General features: G+C 36.8%; 2 protein-coding genes across 4 annotated transcripts in view; one reads left to right on the top strand and one right to left on the bottom strand.

Moving 5' to 3' along the window:
• Positions 1-206: 206 nt before the first annotated feature.
• On the top strand, positions 207-20710 carry pcmtd1 (protein-L-isoaspartate (D-aspartate) O-methyltransferase domain containing 1). 2 transcript variants are annotated; one of them, XM_008434258.3, is made up of 6 exons: positions 207-411; positions 7928-8392; positions 9447-9549; positions 11712-11883; positions 16402-16525; positions 16906-20710. In XM_008434258.3, exons 2-6 carry the CDS (start codon positions 8086-8088, stop codon positions 17286-17288), a joined length of 1089 nt encoding a protein of 362 aa, XP_008432480.2. In that variant the 5' UTR covers positions 207-411; positions 7928-8085; the 3' UTR covers positions 17289-20710. The 2 variants fall into 2 exon arrangements, with proteins under 2 accessions (XP_008432480.2, XP_008432479.2); XM_008434257.3 differs by having other exon boundaries at positions 207-434.
• A 1575-nt stretch (positions 20711-22285) lies between these two features.
• Positions 22286-25372, bottom strand: part of sntg1 (syntrophin, gamma 1) — a 59642-nt gene continuing 56555 nt past the window's right edge. For both annotated transcript variants that reach the window (XM_081598017.1, XM_081598018.1), the window contains exon 19: positions 22286-25295. In XM_081598017.1, coding sequence (XP_081454143.1) covers positions 25113-25295 — 183 coding nt within the window. In that variant the 3' untranslated portion in view covers positions 22286-25112. The remainder of the gene's footprint in view (positions 25296-25372) is intronic.

Below are 25372 nucleotides of genomic sequence, written 5' to 3'. Positions count from 1 at the left end.
GGAGCAAAAGCATCCCGACAGTATGATTCTGCTACCACAACTGCACACCACACTTTTCAGATTTATATAATAAATTGAAATAAAAAAACAGATAGATAGATAGATAGATAGATAGATAGATAGATAGATAGATAGATAGATAGATAGATAGATAGATAGATAGATAGATAAGCAACAGTTTCCTTGTTTCGACATTTCCAAACCACGTGACCCGTGTTTACATTTTCTCTCAGCTGTTTCTTTCTTCCTTCTCTCCAGCACAGCGTCTCGCCGTTACCACTCTTTATTTTCCCCAACCAAACCACTAAAGTTAGCTCAGACAAGCAGTACTTAGTCTCTGGAAGAGGCTGTCATCGTGTGAAAGTGGCTTTCACTGACCGTCGCATTGCACGGTGCATTCACTTGCAAGAAGTGAGTAAATGCGACACGACATTGTGAGTATCTTTGTTTTCCTTGTGGTTAAGTTCCGTGTGTTTGCGTCTTACCTGGTTTCATTTTTCGGTTCGGCTGCAATTATGTCCAGTTAGTGAGGACTTGCACAACAGAGTAGCACCGTTGTGTTTGTGATAGGTTGTGTGTGTAACGGCAGGATAAAGAGCCGAGCTTATCTAACCTGCTTTGTCTCTGTTTTGATGATGGCGTACTCGGGGCCCACCAGAAGCTAACCTTAGCCAGCCCCAATCACACAGCTGTTTTTACTCACCTTCTGATAAAAAAAAGATCCTAGCCTCCGAGCTAAAGATCGTATCCACCATGGCATATACAGGTTTTATTTCTCGATGTGAATATCAGGCTGTTGAAACGTGTCAAGGGGGGCACTTTTTTCTGTCACAAATGTTGACATGATCGAAGAGGTTCCGGAATTTTATTTAATTATTATTTTTTTGTTTGTTTGTTTTGTTTTTTTTTTAAGTTCTGTGTTGGATTTTTAACACCGCTATTATCAGAAACCCGCAAGGTGTAATATGTAATTCGTTTTAGCAAACCGATTTTGTGAGTTGCAAGCAGCTAAATAATGGGGTTAATCGCACTGCAGAAAGCTGGCCAGCAACTGCGTTTCAGCTCGACAAGTGGGAACAAAAAAACTGCATGAATGCTCAGCCGCAGCACAAACTCTCTGTATGTTTAACAGCAGCTTTATTTAACACGCACGACTCCCCGTGGGTTCATCACTATCAGACACGAGTGTTAATAAGGAAGAATGTTGGCTTTTACAGGCTGAAAAACATTTCAGGAAAACGGTGTTGTTGTTTTGCTCCGTCGTCACACGCAGTGAAGGCAGCGTGTTCGGGCCGCGGATTGGCTGAGGCACAACTGTCTGTGTGGCAACGGGATCACGTGACCAGGCGCACTGTCGATTGGCTTCCTCGGGTGTCAATTGATGTGAATTCAGATCTGTGATGCGGTGAGATTAAAAAGGGGGGACCCCCCCTTTTTAAATGGAGCTTTCTTTGCTAACGTAAAAAATAAATTAAAAGAAAAATAAATAAAATATAGCATTTATACGACTATATACGATAGTTAAAAGATGATGTAGGTATCTCAAAATTATGAGAACATATCTAAATATAGTTGAGATAGAATCTTATAGAGTTTCCTATCTGATTCAAGTCTGTGCTCTAGCTGAGCCTCTCCAACATGTTATTATTCTGGTAATAAAAAAATGTGATGATAAAATTAAGATTATTTTAAACCTAAATCTGCCTGGTCTGTGATTGATTTTGGTACTAACTATAGTTAAGTCATAGAAACAAGCATCTTTCCTGTAAGTAGCATTGCACTTTATAACCTTGCTACAGGTGCTACCCTAATAATTCAAGATTAAGCTTCTTAATCTTGAATTATTTTTACAGTGTTTGTGAAATTACACAAACACTGTAAAAGTTTTATTGAAGTAACTAATTTCAAAACAACTAAAAATGGCCACATAGCAAAGAAAGGAATGTTTTAGGACTGGAAAGGGCAGAAAGTAGCGGATACAGACAAAACATGTAAAACTGTAGAATTTAAATGGGGCATACATTCTTTTGACCGTGCAAATTTATATTGTGTTGTTTGTCATAATTGCTAGTATAATGTAATTCTGTTGAACATTTTTTAGTGTCTGTACCTTTGTACTACAGAGACTGGTGTGTGCTGGTTTTAACAGGAAAAGTGGTGGTTGAGGAAATTCCCTCAGTGAAGTTAACTGCTTAAACAGGTTTCGCAAACTTGTAAAGTTGGAGAGGTGGGCAAACTACTTCTATGCAAGTTGGTACACCTAAAAATAAATGTTTGTTGACTAATTGAACATGTTTTATTTTGACATCACACTTGCACTGAGATCTATTACTGTATGTTTATGCACAATGCAGAGAGAAAATTAACTAAATTTGATTGTAGCTTCTATATTTGAAGATTAATGACTTTGCATACATTTGTTAGAACGATACCTAATCTATTTTGTTTTTTCATGTAACATTTACGTAAAGAAACAGAGCGTTGGGTAGAACTGAAATTAATTTTGAATACACAGTTGAATGGCTATTGGAAAAAAAAGGGGAAAAAAAGTTGATTTTGAAACAAGCAGCAGTGTTTATCCACCACAGAGCACTGAAAGGATTTAGTCTGAAGATGGTGCTAAAGCTAAAGTCATTATGGTAAACATTTCATAGATTCTCATGTGTAGCTCTGGAAATGAAGGCAATAACACGCAGGCTACTTAAAATACAGCAAAATCCATCTCAAATGTCTGATTTGTTGTTGTTATTGATATTCGACATAGATCCTAAACAATCTGTAGACTGTGTAATAATTGAGTTGCACAATTAAATTGATATTTTGTCACATTCATATTGCTTTTACCATATAGACTCCCCAGACTATGTGCAGCACTGGCTGCACAGGGAAGGATGAAAAGCCGCCCTGCTTGACACTCCATCTGGTTGGAACCATAAATTTGCTCCCTGTACAATATAGGAAGGTTGATCATGCTTAACACATTTGTCCTCCTTTTGACCCTGCAGGGCATGTCCAATTGTCACAATCTGAGAGCTTTTAAATCTTCAAGACGTGTTAGTTTTCTGAAATGAATATTAAGTATTGGGGTAAAGGTTAAGGCCTAAGAGTGTTAATCGCAAGATTATTGCAGTACTGCATAAAACCATTGTGATTTATTTTAGCGAATTGTGATTAGTTGTGCGTACTTAACAGGGATTGGATTGTTAGGGTTTGATTTACAGCGTCTTGATGTGAAATGAAACATCTGAGTTGTGGGGAAATTTGATGTAGTGGGTGAAAAACTGAAGCACACAAACAGGAGAATGCAGAACTGCTTACTGCTTTTCATTTATCTAAATTAATAATATGGCCTAGATTGGTTTTAGCATCTATAATAGGTTATGTGAACATGATGTGATTGTAATTTTAAAGCTTTTGAAGTTTTGTCAGATTTGCTTATGATATTTGCATTCATTAGCCATTGAAAAATGTAGTTGCAAAACATTTAGCAATGATTGTACTTTAGATTATAAAGGGCTCAGGTTGCAAACAAGCCAACAACCCCTGACAAAAATACACAGAAGTCCTATTCTTGGTTGTTATTTGAGCAGTTGTTTTAGTTTGTGGCACAGTAATAAAAGAAACAGTGTGTAATCATGTACTAAATTAAACTCTGGTTTTTAAAGACTATTTAAAGTCCTTTAGGCATGACCTTTATTCATTATTGTAACTTTGCCATTCAATTTTCTTAATTTCGTTTTTAATTTACTTGAGATTACAACTACTCTGGAGTTCAGCTGCCTTTCCTGAAGAAAAAAACAAATGTTTTTTTGTCCTCCACACTTTGATATCCTCTGTGGTGCCTAAGTGCTTGCTTGGATGGACTTGCTCCAAACCAACTGGAAGGTCTCATATTTTTTTGCGAATCAGCCAAGTTTAACTATTCATTATGGTCTGCAAACCCTCTTTTAACTGCACTTTCATGTTCAGAATTAGACTTGTGCAGGTATTGGTTTCAGAAAGGCAAATTGCAGAATGATCTTTCCCAACTTTGATCCCACAGTGTTTGTTTTGCTCAATAGATCTCAAATTTTTACAAAGCTAGAATATTTTGTCAGCAAATAAAATTTCCGCGAGACGTACCTTTTTAGTTTTATACTACAGAAATAAAACTGACTGCTCATTTGATAAAAGTAACGATTTCAAGCGGTTTGCCAGGGTGTGTACATTTTGTGCTATGTTTTGTAATGTGCCAAATCTAAATTTGTTTTTATAGTATTCGCAGAGATAAACTGATCTCAAGAAATGACAAATTAAAATAGAGGCATACATTTTTTTAACAAAATGTTTGCCTTTCTACGAACTTGTCACATTTACAATTTACATAGTTCCAGCTGTACACATGGTTTTCCCTCATTCTTTTAAAAAGCAGCTTCTCAGTTTAATGTTAAAGCTGCTGTTTTACCAGGCTGTTCATTCTTCTGGATGGGAGAAGATTATTTTAAAATTATTATTAATGGGCCGTGTGAAACAAAACTGTAACCAGAGTGCTAAAATGTTTAATTAAATTTGCACCTTATGATTATGTCAATAAACTTGAACTTAATAGGCAACTGATTTTTTTTTTATATACTTGCATAGTAAAGTCTATCACTGCTCTGGTAGGCACTGTGCCTTACAAGAATATTCGTAGCTTTTGAAGTTTCATTCATTTTGCTGTTTACATTTTACACATTAGAACACATTAGAGTGTATTTCATTTTGATTTTTGTTATAAACCCAGTACAAAGTAGCACATGCAGTAATTATAAAGATGTCTATGAGCTCTTGGGGGGCCCAAGTGTTGATAGGTGTCCAGTATGTGTGGCTGAACGATATTAGGAAATCACGTTTGTTAAGTATTGCAATTCTGATTTTAGTTGTGGTAAATTGACGTTTCCCTTGACTCCTCACCATGTTGCTTCCAAATCTCTCTGTGACCTTTCAGCATCTGATGCTCTGCCACCTTTATTATCCGTGGGCTTCTTTTTAGTTGGACTCCATCCAACAGGCTGAAAATATAACTTGAAATCAAAGTGTTAATTTCTGACACTCAACCTTTTGCAGCCAGAAATTCTAAACATTCATTTGCAATATTACTTATTTCCCATGATATTCATCTTGATTAAATATTGTGAAGCCGTAGTCTGCAGTTGTGCCATGCACTTTCTAGTTTAAGATTATGTTTGATGCGTATAGGTTACAGCTTCATAATCTAACCCTTAACCTCTTCACAATATTATTCTTGACCTGTCTGGTGTGTTACTTGGTCTTTATGACATCCACTGATGTTCTATGACATATCTCTTCTGAAGTCAATCGGTTACAAAGGATTTTATTTCGTCGTGAGGCTTGGCACATTTATTTGCACAGCACATTTCAGCAACATGGTGATTCAAAGTACTTTGCATGACCAAAACACAAAGATGTAGAGTGAAACAAAGTTCAACTAAAGGCAAAAATTAATGATTTTTCTGTCATGAATACAACACAAAGGCAACTCTAAACAAATGGGGTTTAAAAGGAGCTCAGAGTTTCTACAGTTTTTCAGTTTTCTGGTAGTTTATCCCATATAAGAGCTGCTTCTCTGTGTTGGTTTCATATTTTAGGGATGGAGAGTAGACCTGAGCCATAAGACCCGTGTAATAGATTGCATTCCATGCTTTTCAAATCCTTAGAAAATCAAATGCCATTTTTCTTCCACTTCCCAGTTATGCACCACTTTGTGTTGGTTCATCGTAGGAAATTCTAATGAAATGTATGCAAATGTTTGGGGAAAAAAAAGTCAATTGATGTGTGTCTTTGTAAGCTGCTGTACATACTAAAGGGATCACAGATTTTAAGCTAGTCATTGTTAAATATATCTCGAGACAAAAATTAAAAATTTGTCTCGAAGGAGAAAGCAGGAGTGAGTTCTGTAAGTTTACTATAAGAATAACACAGTAAGCTATATTATTCTGGGATTCATCTCTGCCATATCATTTATGTTGAAGAAAGTGTGCTGGTTGTCAAACCCAGAGGTTATGCATTTAATTTATTTTCTTATTAGCGTAGCCTTATCAATTTTACTTTACACTTGATAAGGAAACACACTGTCTGGCGGTGTGCTTCCAGTGTGCTGCCCAGACAGGCCTGTGGTATTTGGTTTCTGCAGGCGAGACGCTAACTGACGATCTGTTACACGTTTCTTCGTTCTGGGCGAAGATTCTGGGTCACATGAGCCAAGCATGACCTCAGATGGTGTTCGAAGTGTCCCAGTACACAACTATGACATCAGCTGTGTTTCTACAAGCAAAGTTGTTTTGTGCTTTTATTTGCCACGGTGCTGTTTTAACAAATGCTTTTCTGTACTTCCTAATTTGTGCAAAGGTGTTGATAATGACCCTGTTTCAACAAGCCTGTGAATTATCAGAGGAAGGACTAGAACATCACTCCAAAGCATTTTTGCTGGAATACCTCTCGTGACCCAATTTCTTTTCTTTTTTTTTTCAATGCCTGCAGAGGAAAAATTGGATGAAAAATGTTCTGCTGTGTGTCCAACAATGGGGAAGAGAATCAATGATTCTTTTTTGCCTAGGAGAAAGAGCCAAGGGAAAATTACCTCACTGGGCCTCACACTACAAAGTCACCTCTGATTTTAATCTTTATTAGCTGAGTCAGATGTGAAGATGCTGAGGAGGCAGAGAAGGAATTCAAATCTTGTCTCTCTGAGCTGCATTACGAGCTATAAATGTTCATTTTGGGGGAAAAAAAAAAAAAAGCCCATATCTGTGAGAATTGTTTTGCTTACATGTCTTGAGATATTTAAGTTTTCAACATATCTTTTCTCTTCTTATTTATGAATTTGTGAACTTTCAAGGGCTCATTAAAGGGCCAAAAGCTCCAGAGATCATACAAGACATTAAAGGTAGCAAATCTGAGTACGAAAAAAATGAACAAATGTTCACAAAATGTTACCAATCTGAAGCCAACCATGTCAACTCTGAGTCATTCTGCAGACATTATCTGCCCTGAGCAAAACCAGAACCAGTGATTTTCACACCTGAATATCTGGCAGGTTGCATCAAATAAAAGCACAGCTTGACTGAAAATGAGAAATATCCTGCACACTTTCCACTTTAGGCAGTATTCCTTAATATTAATAAAAATGGCTTTCATTTCCTGGGTCCAAACTGCATTTTGAAATTGTTTTTTTTTTGTTTGTTTTTTTTTAAAGAAATTTAATTACAAATTGAGTAAATAAATAAACTGGAGAAAATAAGAACAATTCAGCTCCCTCTAAGTCGCTACGGTTTTACATTTCTGATGAAATAGCAACTTGAGATCTCATGTAAAAAAATAACATGCAAATAAAATTGATCAAATAAATCATAAAAAGCCTAATTAATTGTCAAATCACAACAAGGGGGAATGCTTACAAACTTCTGATCTGAACTACACAGAGAATATTGTTCTTTAGATACTCAGTGGCGTATGAATGTGTTAATATTATTTTTGTAGCAGCAGATATTTTGCCTTGTGACTGCTGGATGTGCAGAGGTTATAAATTCCATTGATGATGGCTTTGTTTCATTCCTGTAAGTCACATCAGCAGGTCACCATGTATTATGGAGTGGCTCTTGAAGCCAAATTGAGTGAAAACCTCATCAAAGTTATTAATTGCAGTTGTGCTCTTCCTGCTGTGACATGTGAAGATCTTAGGGGGGGGCATGGAAAATTCATCAGCCAGCTTCTTTCAATTGTTAATTTTTCATCATCAGACAGTCTTGGCTGTGCATTAATACATCCCCAATAAGCCTTTCAAATCTGCATCTTACTAGTTAACCTAAAAAGACATTATGTTTTTTTTCTGCAGGGTTTTTAAATAACACAGCTACAATGTTTTTTTTTTGTGTTTTTTTTTTCTTAGCTTTCTTGCTGCTCGGACATGAGCCCCATCTGAAGTGACACTCGACGACTCGCGTTGGCAGGACCCCCTCAGCCAGCGTAGATATCCATGCCGCTGTGAGGAGGACTCACTCAACCTGTGTACAAGTTCAGCCCTTCCGTGTCTCTTCACTTTTCGCCATGGGGGGAGCTGTGAGCGCCGGGGAGGACAACGATGACCTCATCGATAACCTAAAGGAGGCGCAGTACATCCGCACAGAGAAGGTCGAGCAGGCCTTCCGAGCCATAGACCGAGGCGACTACTATCTGGACGGCTATCGGGACAGTGCCTACAAGGACTTGGCGTGGAAGCACGGAAACATTCACCTGTCTGCCCCGTGTATATACTCTGAAGTAATGGAGGCCCTCAAACTGCAGCCAGGCCTTTCCTTCCTTAATCTGGGCAGCGGAACCGGTTACCTGAGCACAATGGTTGGGCTCATCATAGGTATTCTTTATGCAATTCTATTTCAAGTGATTGCTTAACATGTGGGATTCTCTGACCCTTTACAGGTTCGGCTTAGCGGATCAGAAGATCATGAAAGAGTTTGTTTATTTCAGTAGTTAATTTCAAAATGGAGAGCTTCTATATTACATAGATTAGTTACACACAGTGTTTATTTCTGCAATAATGACATTTGGTTCAGGTTAATGAACACAGTTTCTCTCAAAATCTAATATTTTATGGAAACAATAAAAATGTTGTTTCTTTAAAACAGAAATGTTTAAAACTGCTGACTCGACAGGGCACTGAAGACATCAGGTCGGTTGAATTTAAGTTTAAAGTTGCTGGAGGACCGTTGTGAAGTTTTCACAGTCAGAGTTTATTTCTGGAACCTTGAGATCTGCTGGTGTTGGTCCAGAAAAGATTATTTCATTCTCAAGTGACACTTGGCATATGTCCATACTTCCAAAAGTTATGCCTGGTTTATTGACTGTAGCATCACTGTGCTTGATGGACCTGCAGTGCAAACTCTTCAAATGTAAACACTCTGCAGAGTGTTGTGAAAAGGAAGAGGAGAGACACCAGACCCAGCAGCAAGGAAGTAATTTATGCATACGGAGTTCTACAGGGGGTCTGTACAGTATATACAGTATATACTGTACAGCCCAATAACATACATTTCAGCAGTGTGGCATTTCTGCATTTAACCAATTTTCTTTGTTGGTGGTGTGTCATTTTATCATTTTCTGAAAAACTGAAATTACTGATTAATTTACTGAAATAAAATAATCGTTTATAATGTTACACTTTGTTAAGATTCCCCAGTGTATAATCTAGCTAACTCGGCTTTTTGAAATCTTAACTTATTGTCCAAAAACGGAGAGCCTCAAACATTTCAAGATTGAAGACCACGAATTATTAACTCCTTTGTTTTCTTCTCAATAAGGGACCTTGTTGAAATGAAAAGCCCATAGTTTTTGAAAACCAAGTGTCCGAGTGTGTTTGAGATTAAAGCATTGTTTCTGTGTTTATTTCCCCCCTTTTGTTTCTGCTTCAGGCCCCTACGGTGTGAACCATGGAGTTGAGCTCCACAAGGACGTTGTCGAGTACGCCAGACAGAAACTTGATGAATTCATTAAGAATAGTGACAGTTTTGATAAGTGAGTAAATGCCGTCAGAGCATTCCTATTTTGTTAAGTGTCTTTGTTGTCAGATGCAAACTGTGAAAGAGTCAGTTTTTTTTTTTTTTTTTTTTTTTTTAGCGCCTTACTGTAATCTCTCCTGAATCTCTGACGGTTGCCTAGCAAACAGTTTCAGCCAAGAAGCTGCCCAGAACAAAACCACCCACGTAAATACTCTTAAAACAGATCACTGTCAATGTGGACAAATTAAACACAAATGAATGTTAATAAATGGCTGTAGCTCAGAAGATGGAGAGGTTGTTTCTCAGCTGGAGGGCTGCTGGTGTGCTTTACAATCAGAAGGTTGCAGCTGGTTCGATAGCCAATTTTGCCAGCTGAAGTCAAAATGAAAACCACTTAACTGCTCAAACTGTTTCTCATTTGGAAGGTGTGTTTGACACAAGTGTCTAACTGCGGCTGTTCAGTGAAATTTCTTATTGTGAGGCTTAGTTATTTGGCGTTATTCAAGTGCAAACAGTGATTTTGTGAAATAGTTTAACCTCTGCCAAATTTGCACAACAAAACAGCAGGGTATGTTTGGGCACAATAGAGTACCTTTCCACCATATGAATGCATTCTGTTATAAAGTCAGTTGTTAATTTTATTTTTTTTAAATGATTAATAACTTGTTGGGTTTTTTCTGAGTGGTAAAGATCTACCAGCTGCTGTAAACTAATGCTTCAATTTTAATCAGTGAATCTACTTCTGGGTTTAGTTGCACACCTTAGGAATCATCTTTAGTGTATATTTATTTGCTCCTTGTACATGTGGAATTTTAACACAGAAATCAGTCTTTTAACGGTTTTTCACAAACAAATAGATCCACAGCTACTCAGCACACTTGTGACCTTGATGTCTGTCATTTTAAAAGGAGCTGCACGTGACACCTTTTCGTAAAATAATTGCGCAATAACAAACTTGTCTTTAAATGGTCCACATGTGATTATTTTAGCCAGGGATATCTGCAGTGTTTTTGCCTGTAAAACAACTTTGAACGTATTATCCTCTTTTTTTTTTTTAACAAGCCCACTGGTTTATAAGCATTACATGGACATACGATATTCATACCCTGTGAACTGCTATCTTACTCTTTGTCATGTAGCAATCACATAGATGTCTGCCTGAAACGGCAGCTCATGCAAAAAAAAAAGCATTAATCAGGCAAGCAGCCCAGAGAAATGTGGTAACTCTGGAACAACTGCAGATGTTTACAACTCTGGTTGGAGAACTTGTCTGAAACTAGAGCTTCACAATGTATTGAATCACAGTTGTCATCGCGGTTTCGACATGTATAATGTCACAGTCGCAAAGGAGTGCCTGGTTGCAATTTCGTGTAGGGCTATAATGTTTCAAGTATCACACATTTACACCCTGCATGTCAGTATAATATCTGGCCAGTTGGATAGATGTTTATTGGCTGATGTAGATTTTAGTGACCAAAGACTCATAGGGAGAAATGGGACTATTGTTATCATGGAAGAAAAATAAGAGAAGTAAGTGAGGGAAAAGTTGGGTGAATTGTGTGAATTTTTCTTTTTTTCTTTTTTTATGTTAAGGAATTTCAAGCACATAAGAGAAAGTTGTTTGTGCCAGATGTGTTTTCACTGCTAATGTCTTGTGCTAAGACATATGTGCTATTGTAGTGTTCAAAATGTAGGAATATCTGCAAGATTTATATTGCTGTAAAGTTTGTGGTTCTTTATTCGGTCATAAATGTCAATTGCTGTCCTTTGTGTGATGGTTTATAATGTCCCTGAGTTTCTTTTTATTAGACATTTTTATCGACATATCAAATCTCACTGTTTCTTCCCTCAGTTTTGTTTTTGCCTCTTCAGTGCCTGTTGCACAAAAGATAATGAACACGCACTGTGAAGTCCCTAGATGATGCCGGCTCTATTTGCAAATGGGCTTTGTCTGAATTTCAAGGGCCTTTGTCCATTACAAGTCTATTACTGCTGATTCAGACATTTGCATTCTCACTCATGAATTGTTTAGAAAACCTCAGGGCTGCGGTGGATGTGTGAAAACACTCATGTAGCCTTGCTTATTTCTGTCGCTGTTTACAAATGCGGCAGTGAAACTGACTGAATGACAAACATGTTTTCCCTGACTGTATTTGATATGTTGATTATTTTTCGCAGGTTTGAATTCTGCGAACCTGTCTTCGTGGTGGGGAATTGCCTTGAAATCTCAACGGACAGCCATCAATACGATCGCATTTATTGTGGCGCTGGAGTGCAGAAGGACCATGAAAATTACATGAAAGTACTGCTCAAAATTGGAGGCATACTGGTGATGCCTATAGAGGATCAGGTAAGTGCTGCACGCAATGGCACTGACACAGAGTTGACACACACACCAATTGCTATTTAAAATTCAAAGCGTATGGGAAAACAAGGTAAAATAGCTCTGACCTGCAAGACTCATTACGCAACTTTCTCATGCATTATTGAGCCACGGCGGCCCCTGGATTTCAACAGCTGTGCTGCACACGGTGCTGCCAAAATAGCATTTTATTTAAAATAGACGTTGTGTTGGTGTTGACACACCGTTGGGGCGTAAGAAAGTACATGGGATGTTTTGATGTTTGTGTGGCAAGGAACCTTTGGGATCACAAAGGGACTCAAGTAAAGCAAAACTTAATTTTGACTCTGGTAGATTTTATTACCCGAGGTTGTAGTTTTGTTTAGTCTGGCTCTCTGGGTTGTGCAATGTACATCCAAGAAGACTGAACCAGTTTTTAAGCTGGTTATAATAATAAGATGTTTTATAACTTGGTCATTAAAAAATAATTTCATTTTAAACAATTTATTGCACCGTAGTTAAGGTATTAAAATGTAAAAAAAAAAATCAGCTAGACAGTCTATATAGTGCCTTGAAGAGGTCTTCTGGGATACATCAAGACGAGAATGCAGCTGTTGGCACCATTCCCTTTTTTTCCGTGGCATGCTGGCGCCCCTACTGCTGCAAGTAAAAGAATCTCACCAAGCAGCCAGTAGAGCAGTCCACACTTTCCACACCTAAAAAGCAAAACAAACAACCAACCAAACATTAAATTAAGGTTTGCACTTTATGCTCATCATATAAAAAAAATACAAACTTCATGAATGTGTCTGCACGGTTCCCTCTGATGACACGTCAAAGTTCTGTTTGGTGCCGATAAACTGTTGAAATACTCATTGTTTTCTTCCTCCACAACGAGGTTGAAATTGATTTTTGAGTATTTAGGGAAAATCCGTAGATTGTTAGGAAAGATGTGATTGAAATGGCCAGGAAAATACGGCCTTATGTGTGTTCACATCGAAATGAGCCTTTTCAGATTTACGATGAACCAGCTATGTTTGAAAAGTCTCGGAGATCCTGAAGAAACTTAATCTGGTTTAAATGTTAAGAAACAACTTTTGGCATTTTGTTAAGTGAAGTCGATTTAAAGTTGGCCCATTGTTCAATTTCCAGATGTTTAATGTAAAGTTTGGGGGAACAGAAAAGTATCAACACAATGAAATGAATTTATGATTCAACAATCCAGCAAACTACAGAAAATCAAGGTTTTATATATTTTGTTGCTTTATCCAGTGTTGTGCTATACACATTTATCCTTAATATGATAAAAAAAAAATACAAACCATAAACATATTTTTTAAATGCCAAATTAAATTAGAAATTATATTAACATTTTAAAATAACATTTTGCACGCTGTTAACATTTCTTAGGAATTAAAATCAAGAATAATTTGGAAACTACAATAAACTTGGAAAACTGCTATCTGTATTTGCTTTGTATTCCTAAATAACCAAGACCCACTTATTACTGAGGAAACAACATTTATAACAAACTGCAGATCTATGTAGGATCTGAACTTTTATCAGCACCAAGCTGACATATTTTCTCCCCTCCTTCTTGTCTGGGGCTCTTTCTTTTTAAATTATTCTTCAAAATGGACAAATGTGAAACCTTCAAAGGACAGGGAAGGGAAGAAGTGTGCAGAAGAAAACTAAAACACTGTAGGAAAGTCATCACTGGCTGGTAGATTGCTGCTGGAATAACCAACATCTGTAGTTCCCTCTTCTCATTTAGTTTTTTTGTCAGGATGAGGAATCACTTCTGTGGATTTCATTATGAGCAGATTTTTTTTTCTGGCCAAGTACATATATGAAACACTTCTGAATCCCCCATAAAGCATCTGTCATTTTAGCTGAAGCCCTGACTCAGTAATGGTAAAAGACATCTACAGTATGATGTGTTTACGCAGAAGAAAAATGTGAATTATTAAATGAAGACCTTGTTTCATACGCTTCCACTTTGTTTTATGAAACCCTCATATCTTTTAAGTGTCCTTTAGCAATGAATGGATGGACTTTGACATCTGGCCTCCAGGTGGTGGCTCTATTAGCTAATAAAAGATGTGTTGTTCCATTAGTGGCACAGCTGGTAGCTGGAGCTAAGGAGGTAGAACTCGTGAACGTCAACAACAAGATTGAATTTGTACAAAGGAAGGAATGCGATGTCATGTACAGCACCTCTGTAAGTCAATAAGTCTTATTCACTACAGCTGCTGCTTTGAGGTAAACACTTAACTTGTTATTGTCAAAAATAACTCAATTTCTCAATCTAGGTTAATAGTTTCTGAAGAACTGTCACCCTGCAGAAGGTCATTTGATATTAAAGATCTGAGCTGTCGTATATCTGTCTCATCCCGAGAGCTATTCCTGACATATCAATCTGACATTAAATGACAACGTTAGTGATGTGATTGGCCATCTAATAATAAGCCAGAACCACTGCAGAGCGATGCAACAGTTTTCTTATTAATACTAATTGATTCTGCTTAATAATTTTGTTTTCATTTCTGGCACCTGGAAGAACGAAAACATTTCAAACCTTTCATATATGTTGTGTGTATGTTAATAAAGATAAAGCAGATGTGTCGGGAAGCTCATGAGCATATTTTAGATTTGTTCACTTTGCAGAATACATTTGTGCATTAACAGCTGTAACATACCACTAGGAAGAGAAATGTAAATGCATACAGTAAATCTACAGCACCCTACACACGTAGTTCTATGCATTAATATTTTACTGCATTTACATGATATTGCTTTGTTAAATATTTATGTAATATCCCATGGCATTGTTTCAAAATCACCAGTGCCACAATTACTTGTTTCTCCAAAGATTCCTACAAAAAGTAGCGTAGCTGAAACCTTTTTGAAGCATCTAATTTTTTAATTTGATCACAGAGTCCAGGCTTGTTTCATTTTAATCTATACTCCTGTTTGTCTGCTGTATAAAAATAATGTCCAAAGACTAATATATCAAAATGTGTTGGACTAGAATACATGTGGCAAACATGCGACTGTGATAATAATAATGTTCATAATTCTTTGTAGTTTTATTTTTGAATCGTCTTTTATTCTTTTGTTTATGCTTATTTTACAGACATAACTTTGTATTTCCTCTGTTTTCTTCAGTATATTTTGAACAGGTGACTGTAACAACAAATTTCCCCCCTGAGATTGATAAAGCATTCTAAGAAGTTGGAAAATAATAACCAAATTAACATTGTCTAAATTAATATGTAATATAATTTACATATAAATCTTTGTAAATTAATGACATAAATTACATTTATGTCATTTATGTCATTAAATGTAATTTAATGACATAGTAATGTAATAAATGTAATAAATGTAATTTATTACATGTTGTTTTTTAATTACATAAATTACATTTATGTAATTAATTTACATAATTACATTAAACTGTTTAAACAGTTTTAAACAGTTCAAATATTACAGTTTTAAACCGCTGTAATTGTAGCAACTAAGGCTGGACTTTGATCCAATTTTATCTCAACACGACACGGTGTAGCATGTTAAACATCTGCACAGCTCACTGCAGAGGACTGTTACAGAAAGCTGCTAAGTCTGCAGAAGACCTATTGGGCACCATCTACATGCCACCCTGTTATTTGGGTGACAGAAAAAGCATTTTTTTTGTCCTACCATCACAAACATAAATGGGTAAAATTTTACAAACACTATTGGAACTTCAGCATCTCAGCAACTTCAGCATCTGTGTGAAGTTCCACACACAGTCTTACATTCCTAGATAAGACTATAACATTTTTGCCACACAATGTGGAAAAGCATCCACCATTGTTGAGAATGGTGGATGTTTCATATTACTGTGAGTTGGTTTTTACCTTCCGTGGAGCCTTATTAGTGTGTATAAATACTTTGAAATACCAGGATATTCTTAATAAAAAAAGCTGGTGGCCTGGTAAAAAAAAACAAAAAAAAACAGGTTGCCATTTTATCCAGTTTAATGATAGTCCAAATCAGAAATAGTTCACAAGAAACTCAGACACGAAGGTCAGGTTTTAGTTGTCTGCAGTAGCAGCAAATATTCAAGGTTATGTTCCTGATGACATGCAGAATGGAACTTACACACATGCAGTGGTTTTCAATGGCAATTAAAAATTTTCAGGATGAATCAATTCAAAACATTTTCCTGATATGATGTAACATCTAAGACTCAGATTAGTAATATGTTAGAGGGTAAAATTACAACAAATCTACGACCACTTGACCGCATGCATCATCTTTAGAACAAAACTTTTGTAACTTTTGCATATTTCTGCATTCAGTCTGACTTGGCACTATTTGCACACTCTATATGGTGGAAGCCTTCGTAAACATATCATGTTGTGATATGTTTATGGTGTAGGAGTGAATTGTCCTACCTGATTCTAGATCATGATTTAGGCATAATTTAGTGTTTTTTGGGTTTTTTTCAACAATAATTCAATTTTTTGTGTGTATATGCAGCTGACCCAGATAACCAGAACAGGTCAGAGCACGTGGGATAGCAGGAATATCTTGGCGGTGTCCTTTGCCCCCTTGGTCCAGCAGAGCCGAGCAGAAGGAGAGAAGCCTGACACTGTCCAGCTGCGTGAGTTTCACTGCCTTGACAACAACAACAACAAAAAAAACTTGCCTTGAAGTGGAAAACTGGCTGTATTTTTTTATTTTTTATTTTTTTTAGGCACAGTGCATTGAAATTGATTGGAAGCGATGAGTCCTAGAGCAGCGTGATACCGTACTTGTTTTGTTTTATGAGATGTGCTTGCAGCTGCATCAGGAAGCCACTTTACTCTTCTCTTGAAACACTGGAGCTCAGTTTCCTGTCGCATTCTTACTTGTTTATGCTGACCTAGTTGAGAAAATGTGGTGGTAGTAGTAGCAGCAGTTGTAGTGTGAAAAATTCTTTGTTTCTTGTTTTTTTTGTGACACGTTGTCCTGAAGCACCGTGTCATCCCTCTCTGTCCTCAGCCCCAGTGACCGTCCGCAGCCTTCAGGACCTATCTCGCATTTACATTCGCCGCACTCTCCGAAACCTGGCGAATCAGGACAGTCAGGGGAAGGGCACGGTTCAGAGGGTTCCCCACAAGCGCAAAAGGAGGCGCTGTCGACGGCGGCGCATCAACACCTACGTTTTTGTGGGCAATCAGCTCATACCCCAAATGGTGGAGAGCGAAGAGGAGGAACACGCTGAGGAGGAACAGAAGGAGGCGGCGGCGGAGGAGGAGGAGGAGGAAAGAGACATTGGTGACATTGAAATCATCAAGCAAGTGAATGAGCTGAGAGAACAAATACTGGCTCTGCCTCTGCCAGAGTCGCTGAAAGCGTACTTGCTGTATTACAGAGAGAAATGACTGATTCACTCGATGTCCGTCCGTAATGAGTGCTCTGCCTGCTGAAATCCTGTTTTCTTCACCCTTTTTCAGTTCGATGTAGCATTATTATCACCTAATCTCAAAGGCAACACTGTAGTGGAACAAGATGACATAATGTCAGATAATAATGTTTTGATTTCCATGGGTGTTCGTTTCTCTTGACATTTTCTTTTTTGATCTGTATATAAAAATATGTAAAAAGTATCCGAAATGAACATTTAGTTTCAGGAAACCGTTTTGAGATACAGATTTTATCAAATCAGGATGTCTGCAGATATTATGCAGATAAGAACTCTATACATGACAAAAAAGAAAAAAAAATCTGTTCTTATGGTTTTGTTAAAATATGATCATACAAAACTGAAAACTTTACTGCACCTTTTGTAGAAGCTTTAACCTGCTGTCACTATACGGGGATTTAATTATATAGAAACATGCTGAATTGCAAATAAGGCCACATCTGATCCCATTTTTCAACTAAAGATTAAAAACTTCTTGCATACTCATGAATGGGGGGGAGAAATACTTATCTTGTTGCATTTTATACCTTTCTGCTAAAAAAAAAAATGGATCACTGGAAAGATGAAATCGGTTCATATATATTTTCTACAGGGCACATTTTAATGTGAAGTTTTCTAAAGCATGCTTACATTCTTGTGGGTTCTCACTGCGAAAAACTGACATGTTATTTGATGCAATGTAAGCTCTCTACTCTGTTGTCTTTTCTCAAGGATGCATTTAAATAATATATCAGCATGGTAAGGAAATAAGCTACAGATGTTTATGGATAGTTCACGGTTTCAGAAAGGAAGATGTTTAATTAATATTGATTATATTATATATATCTGAGGTGTTTCTAGGCACCGTTTTACATGTTCTGACTGATCGCTGGAGGTGATGTCCCAAGTGATCAGGTTTAGGAATATGTCTTAAAAAAAAAAAATCATAGGAATTTAAAGGGCATTTATCATAATTTATTTTTTTCCCTTTTCAATTAGGCTAAGGATTGTAGCTCTGAATAATTATATTAAATTCTATGACTAAATGTGAAAAAACAAAACGTTAAAAAACAGCAAGCATCATGCAGCACAGAATGCAGCCACAAGTTTGATTGATCTAGTGTTTGTAACACTGAGCCTACTTTTAACAAAATAAAATAATTCTATAATTAAGAAAGTTGGCAGCAGCTAGTTTAAAATAAAAAAGAATTAATTCTGCCCCACTTCTGACCAGCATTGTCACTCTTATACGCTCTTCCTTCCAGCAAACTAGCTTATTTTATATTGGTGAGCCATGCAGTGAATGTGCAAGTCTGCCTTTTCTTCACACAAATAGTCTGGGTTTTACTTGTGATGGTTTTAGCTCTCTGTAGTGATGTAGCTGTTGAAACGTTATACTGAAGATGTCCGTCTTGTAAACTCTAGAAATTCACCAGCATTTAATTTTCACATGCCGTTTAACCCTTAAAAGTCACGTCAAGCTAATGCTATCCATGTAGTGAATGGAGAGGGAGTTAAAATAGCAAAGTATGATCACATTGCGGCTGCCTTTTGGCTCAGAAACTGGATGAACATCCTGAAGAACATTTTTGTTTTGTACACTTGAAAAGTAAAGCGTGTTTTAAATTAAACAGTTTTCACTTGAAAACTTTGCTCTCAGCTACTTCTTAGTAGTCTGGCTGTTCACTGCCTGCTCAAGCTGCATTATTACCCATAGATGAACTTTGTAGCGAAAGTGCTCAGTCCATCTTTTTGTTGTGCTACCAATCGGTGGTCATCTATTCCCATTAAAATGTTGGTACTTTTATACAGGAAGCATTTCATGTTTACTGTACCGCTATACTTGATCAGGCACTGCAGATGCAGGTGATGCGCCGTTATCCTTATAATGTACTCACTTCCAGTTTTACAGAAAAAAATGCTTTACAAATATGGGTTAGTTTTGAAAAACCATGTAAAAGCTGATGAGGATTCATTTTTGTTTCATGGTGTTGATAGCTTTCTTTTTCCTTGTTTTGTTTGCTCTATGATACTTGCCCTTTAAAATTATTATTTGGTTCCATGGCCTTGAGTCAAGTTGAATTCTGTACAGTGCTGATGTTTTTTTTTTCTTCATTTTTATGTTTTTAATCAAAAACAATGCAAAATCACAATTGTTCAAGATTTTAATGGCTTTTTTATCCTGGACTACAGTTGTGTCCAACAAAGCACCTTAATCTGCAGTCCTTAAGTAAAGAAAATATTTTAAAAAAGGTACCACTCTCGGCTATAATTGGGGACTGGACTCATTGTAATGTAAATTCACCTTTAATTACAAGGCACCCCAAGTACTTCCCTAATAGCGGTGGCTTTTAAGTGCCAATGTACCCCTGCATCATTTTAGGATTTCTGTGAGCTTCCTGGCACAGTGAATTATCTAAACAAAGACGTTTTTGTACAAAAAAAGAAAAAAAAAACATTCCACATTGAAAAACAGAACGGCGCCGGCCTGACATTTATAGGTTTTCCTTATGCTTCACTGTCGCACAGTTGGACAGTCTCTTCATCTTTCTTTGAATGAACCTTTCGTATTAAAAAAAAACTAAGTTGAATGTTGTTGATATGAATTTTCTTCAATATAAAAGTGATATAAGCAGTATATATTGTTCTCATATGATTTTTTTTCCATCTAGTTTAATTTGCAGTTGACTTGTTGTAGCACATCCCCTTTTGCTGTACTGTATCTTTCACACTGGGAACTCCACTGCTGTCTGCTACATAGAAAATATTAGCTCTCAATTTTAGTCTGATATACTGAAAAATAGTTTTGAAAATGAGCTTGATCTCTTGTAGATTTTTTTTTGTGCGTGGGGAGGTGATTTCTATTTTCAGTAAGTTTATTTTAATTTGCTTAGTTTTTAAATGTTCTTGACGGATAGTTTTTAGTTTAGCAGCGCAGATTCTTATCTTATAATTACCAATAACAACCAAACAGTCCCATTTGATTCGCACAGCCTCCATTAAAATTCACATGATGCGTCTGAGCAGCACAACTGTTGATATACCATAACCTGAAATGTAATTGCTAATTAGTGAGCGACATTGAATCAGGCAGACGTACAGCTGAGACTCTGAGGTCGCCCCTTGCACCAAAGTTAATGGGATGGCTGTGATTACATTTAACGTGGACGAGATTCGACTATTAAAACTGCTCCCAGTAAAATAAACAAGCTCGTAACTTGCCCTGCACTCTCTATTTTGGATTCTTTTATTTTTTCTTCTTTTTTGTTTTTTTAAGCCAAATCAGTCCAGCTTCTCTTTGTTAGGGGCGATGGGTTGATTGTTCTCAGTGTGTGCAGTTCATTTTGAAAATGTGTTGTTTCATTGTAACTGTGTGGCACAAAAATAAAGGTCACAATCACAGTGCTTGTCTTCCAGTCATTGTAATGCTTATACGCTCTTAATGTTATGTTCCATGGGAGCTGAATTTCTTCAGACTTGTTAGCGAGGCGGATTAGAATCAAAAGAAGATCCCGTTGAATTTTGTTTCTGGATCCTGATTGCTCGCAGAGTACATACAAAAGCGTTTCCCAGAGCTTGCGTATATTGCCTGGTGGGGATACTTTAGTGAAAGGCTTGCAAATAAGAGGACCGCTCATCCAAAGAGCCTCAAACTCGACACTGATCCTTTAAAGTGTTGAGAAATGCACCTGCCAAAAAAGTGAAGCAGATCAGACAAACAGTTGTCAAAATAGTGCTTTTTATGTGCTCAAACGTGAAAAGCTGCTGCCTCAGACGGGGGATTTGCTGAATATTAAGTGTATGGGAGAATTGCGCTGAGGTGACTGACAAAAGGCAGATGAAGAAAAAGGAAGCAGAGATTTCCTGGTTGTCAGTGGCAAACAGCATCTTTCATTAGATGCTTTTAAAATTTTTATGTGTTGAGGTCAGGCTCGGAGAAACCCTGACAAGGTCCTTGGGAATGTTTCTCATAAAATACTCGGGAGAGACCGTGGGAGTTTGTTTTAAAGGATGAATGTTTTCTTTTTAAAAGGATGCCATAATGGAAGTGTGCATATTTAATTTGACACAACAATATCTTAATAGAAGCTGAAAAGTGGTTTTTCAGTACTTGGCAAAAGTATATACCGCTTAAACTTTTTTGTTTTTTCATTTTGCCACATTACAACCACACACTTCAATGCATTTACGCTGTTTTTATTTTTTTGCTGATATTTTTTGTGACAGACCAACAGAAAGTAATGCATAAGTAGAAGAAGGTAATGGTTATTAATATACGTTTTACAATACAATTTGGAAAGTTTTTTGATATCTTCACGTAAATATTTTGTGGATCAATTTTAGCTGCAATTTTCATCTCCACTGTATTATGCAAAATAGTTTGAGTTCAATCAGACTTTATGTCAGCATCTGCCAATGCCAACTGGTTTTGACATAGATTCTTAGATGAATTTAAGTCTGGACTTTGACCCACCGTAGCTCTGGGTGTTTTGTTTAGTCTTGCAGGAAGGTGAACATCAAGTCTTCTGCAGCGTCTCTCAGGTGTCCTTCACATATTATCCTGTATTTAGCTCTTTTGATCTCCCCATCACCTTTGACCAGCTTTCCTCACCCTGCTGAAGAAAAAAAATCACCACCACAGCATGATGCAGCCACTACCATGTTACATTGTAGGAATGGTGTGCTCAGGCTGATGTGTAGTGTCAGTTTTCACCATAGGTAGCATTTGACATGTAGTCCAAAATAGTTGATCTGACCACAGCACATCCTTTCTACTTCTGAAGATAACTGAATACACTTTATTCATGGTATCATAGCGTAAAGGGATATTTTCACTTCACACTTATGCACTTAAATTCCAACAAAGCACATAACAATTTGTGGTTATGTGAAAAAGTGTGGAAAAAGTTCAAACAATATAAGTATTTTGCCATGGGATTGTATTTGAGTAAAGTAAATTCACTCATGACTGAGCCGTGATACAAAAGTTCTCATTTATTGATTTATTTCACTGCATATCTGTTATTAAAACATCTGCAAAAAAAATTTAAAATAAAATAAAGTCAACCTTACCCTCTAGGATCCTGTGTGGCACGGTTATTTCTTATCAAGATTGTTTTTAAAGCACAAAATCATCACACAGACTTTCTTTGCATAGACTGCACCACCGCCGCTTTCCATCAGACGCCTTAACAAGGCTGCACAGCACGAAAATGCTTTGACCCCTTTTAATTTGCTATCCTCCAGAGTTTCTCTTACCCAGGGGCCGCCTCCTCTGTAAATAGGAGGTAAGAGTGTGAATAATTACTTTAATTGACCTGAACTCTTTGTGATTATGATAGTTTAGCTGCCACTCTGCAGCATTTACAAACAGTTTGAAACAGAGACAGGTTAAAGGGAGTAACTGAAAGCATTTTAAGCTAGGATATTGGATATTTCTGTTTTCCTCCTGACCATTTCTCATTAATGTAATATTTACAGGGTAATCTCAAGCAACGATAAAAAATACGCCATGGCTGATTTTATACTTGTAACTGGTTCAAAGAGTAAATGACAAAGAGAGCATCAGTGTATGAGCTTTTTACCTCTGGCACACATCAAATATTGAATACCTTAATGCCAAGTAGTAGTGACAGTGCTTCAGGTTATGCTTTATGGTTATCTGAGTTTATTTAAATGTCAGTGTTTATTTACATAATTGTTTTGAGAAGAGATATTATAAACAGAAATTGATTTTTTTTCTTTTGTTTGTCCAATTAAGGCTGTTTAATGATGAACTTGATGTTCAAAGTCATCTTCTTTCTCCACCAACCAAATAAGCAGCAATAGACTTTCAGCCAACCTGTTCAGTGACCCAAAAACAGATGTAAATGGTAAAACGGTAAATGGACTAAACTTATATAGTGTTTTTCCAATCATTTTGACCACTCAAAGTGCTTTAAACTAGAGACACATTCACCCACTTGCACTCACAAATGCTAACACGTTTATACACCGATACGCAGATCGGTAGATGTGTTTGTACTTCACAATGCTGAGTGTCAGGCAAGGACAACACAAGAAACAACATACATTTCTCTCACCAGCAATGTTGCTTTTTAGTTATAGGTGGACTCTAAACTGAGGTAAATAAATCTGACTTTAAATGAGTCTTGAATTAAATTGTCCGTTTAAAAACACAAAAACACTTAAAATGAGTGTAAACTCTTCCTATAATCCAGTCAAAGCAATTTTTTTTGTCCTTGAACAGGTTCACATGTTTTAGAAAAAAGTGCTTTTTCATATTTTTAATTCCAGAGACTAGATGCATAAATCATGGGTACACACACACATGCGTACGCACGCACCCCCCCACACACACACAAAAAATAACATACATATTCCTTCACCTACTTATGCATTGAGAATGTTGAGCCGGATTTTTCAGACCACTTGTTTAGAGAGGGATTTAAAACAGAAATGAAAAAACTGTGGAGATAATTTACCATGATTGTAAAAGGTTTTACTAGAACAGAAATGAGAACTAATTATCTGAATACTATACTATGCTGAATGTATATATCCCACATAGAGGGCTTCCTATAAGGGTATATAATCATAGTACAAAAAAGAAGTTCTTGTACATATTTTTATAATTATTGAGATTTTTGCAATAAAGCAGAAACGTCCTGCTCAGAAAAGATTATCTAGTGATAATGTGTTGTTTGCCTCAATATTTGAAAATAAGACTTTTTATGTCATCATACGAATTTAACTGTGGTATTGTGTTCAATACATTTAGTTGTTTTGACATAAAAGATTTACTTTCTTGAGATAACTTTAAATAAGTTTGCAATCATGAAACAAAAGCAAATGAAGTACATAACACGGACAGATTTCTAAATGTGAAAATGCCCCATTAAGAAACATCTGACTACTGTGGTACCAAACTGAAGTGTCATGACAGTGACAGTGAACAATGAAACTAGGAGTACTAAAATAACCATCTGCACCATAATCAATTAGTTAGTTAGGTCAAGATAAAAGAATATTCAGTCTGTAATCTGAAGAAAATCACATTTAAATTAATAATAAAAGCAAGTAAATCCATTATTTCAAGGAAATGCATGTTGTTCTTGAGGGACAAAGAAATAAAAATGACTTGGTTTTCTTAAGACAAACGAATATTCAACTTGTGACCTTGGAAAAAATCACATCCAAATTAGCTTGCAAACTAAGATAAGGCTGTTATCCCAAGAGAAAATCCCACCTTATTATCCCCAGATGAAAAAAAAAAAAAAAAGTCAGTTTGTGATGTTAAGAAAATCCCATGCTAATTAATAATCTTAAGTAAATTTGTACTTAGCTTCCATTAAAATGAAGGGTTTGGTAGTCTAGATAAAGTAATTCATATGCTTTTATGAGTACAAACCCACACAGCGATGAGTGTGCGCATCTTTATGCATCTAGCCCAAGATTCTCAGTGAAGTTTCACAGAAAAAAGACAAACTACTGAGGGAAATTACCAGCAGTTTCTGTTTGATGTGATAATCATGTGGTTGTCTGAGGCTTGAAAGAAAGACAAAAACCCATTTCATGTCCAACGAGTCGCTCTCAGAAGGTTTTCAAAGAAGAGGTTCAAAGTCAGGTCCAAAGTAATTCCTGAAGTCTTCAGAGATATCAAGTGTAATACTCACAAGGAGGTCTTTTATTCTACTAAAGCGTCCAGTTACCCACAACACACATAGGCTTGATCCACGTTCAGCTGTCTGTCGTCTGAGGCGATTCTGGTCTTTTAAAAGAAGTCCGGAGACAGCAGCACCTGTCAAGTGGTGTATTTCAGTTTTGGAGTCTGTGAGTTGCAAGAGAGGCTGGACAGAGAAGGAATCCCAGCAGTCGTAGCGCTGCCCTGGCTCTCCACAAACACTGGGTCCAGACAAGCAACTTTGGCAGCAAAGAAAGCGTGAATACAGTGAAGAACAGCAAAGAGGTTTGAGAACTCCAGCTCCTAAACGAAAGCACAAAATCAAACATTTACAGTTAAAACCAGATATTTACACACACACTGTACAAAAGACACCAAAT

The sequence above is a fragment of the Poecilia reticulata genome, chromosome 17, assembly GCF_904066995.2.
Source record: "Poecilia reticulata chromosome 17, P_reticulata-male-v2, whole genome shotgun sequence".
Classification (NCBI taxonomy): domain Eukaryota; kingdom Metazoa; phylum Chordata; class Actinopteri; order Cyprinodontiformes; family Poeciliidae; genus Poecilia; species Poecilia reticulata.
Note: the sequence above shows the minus strand (reverse complement) of the source record. Positions and strands in the feature narration are given on the sequence as shown.

Bases quoted from the DNA above. Each gene is read 5' to 3' on its own strand.
- pcmtd1 (XM_008434258.3), top strand. From the start codon at position 8,086: ATGGGGGGAGCTGTGAGCGCCGGGGAGGACAACGATGACCTCATCGAT. The intron at 8,393-9,446 runs GTATTCTTTATG...TTTCTGCTTCAG, and splicing joins AATGGTTGGGCTCATCATAG to GCCCCTACGGTGTGAACCAT. The intron at 16,526-16,905 runs GTGAGTTTCACT...CTCTGTCCTCAG, and splicing joins GCCTGACACTGTCCAGCTGC to CCCCAGTGACCGTCCGCAGC.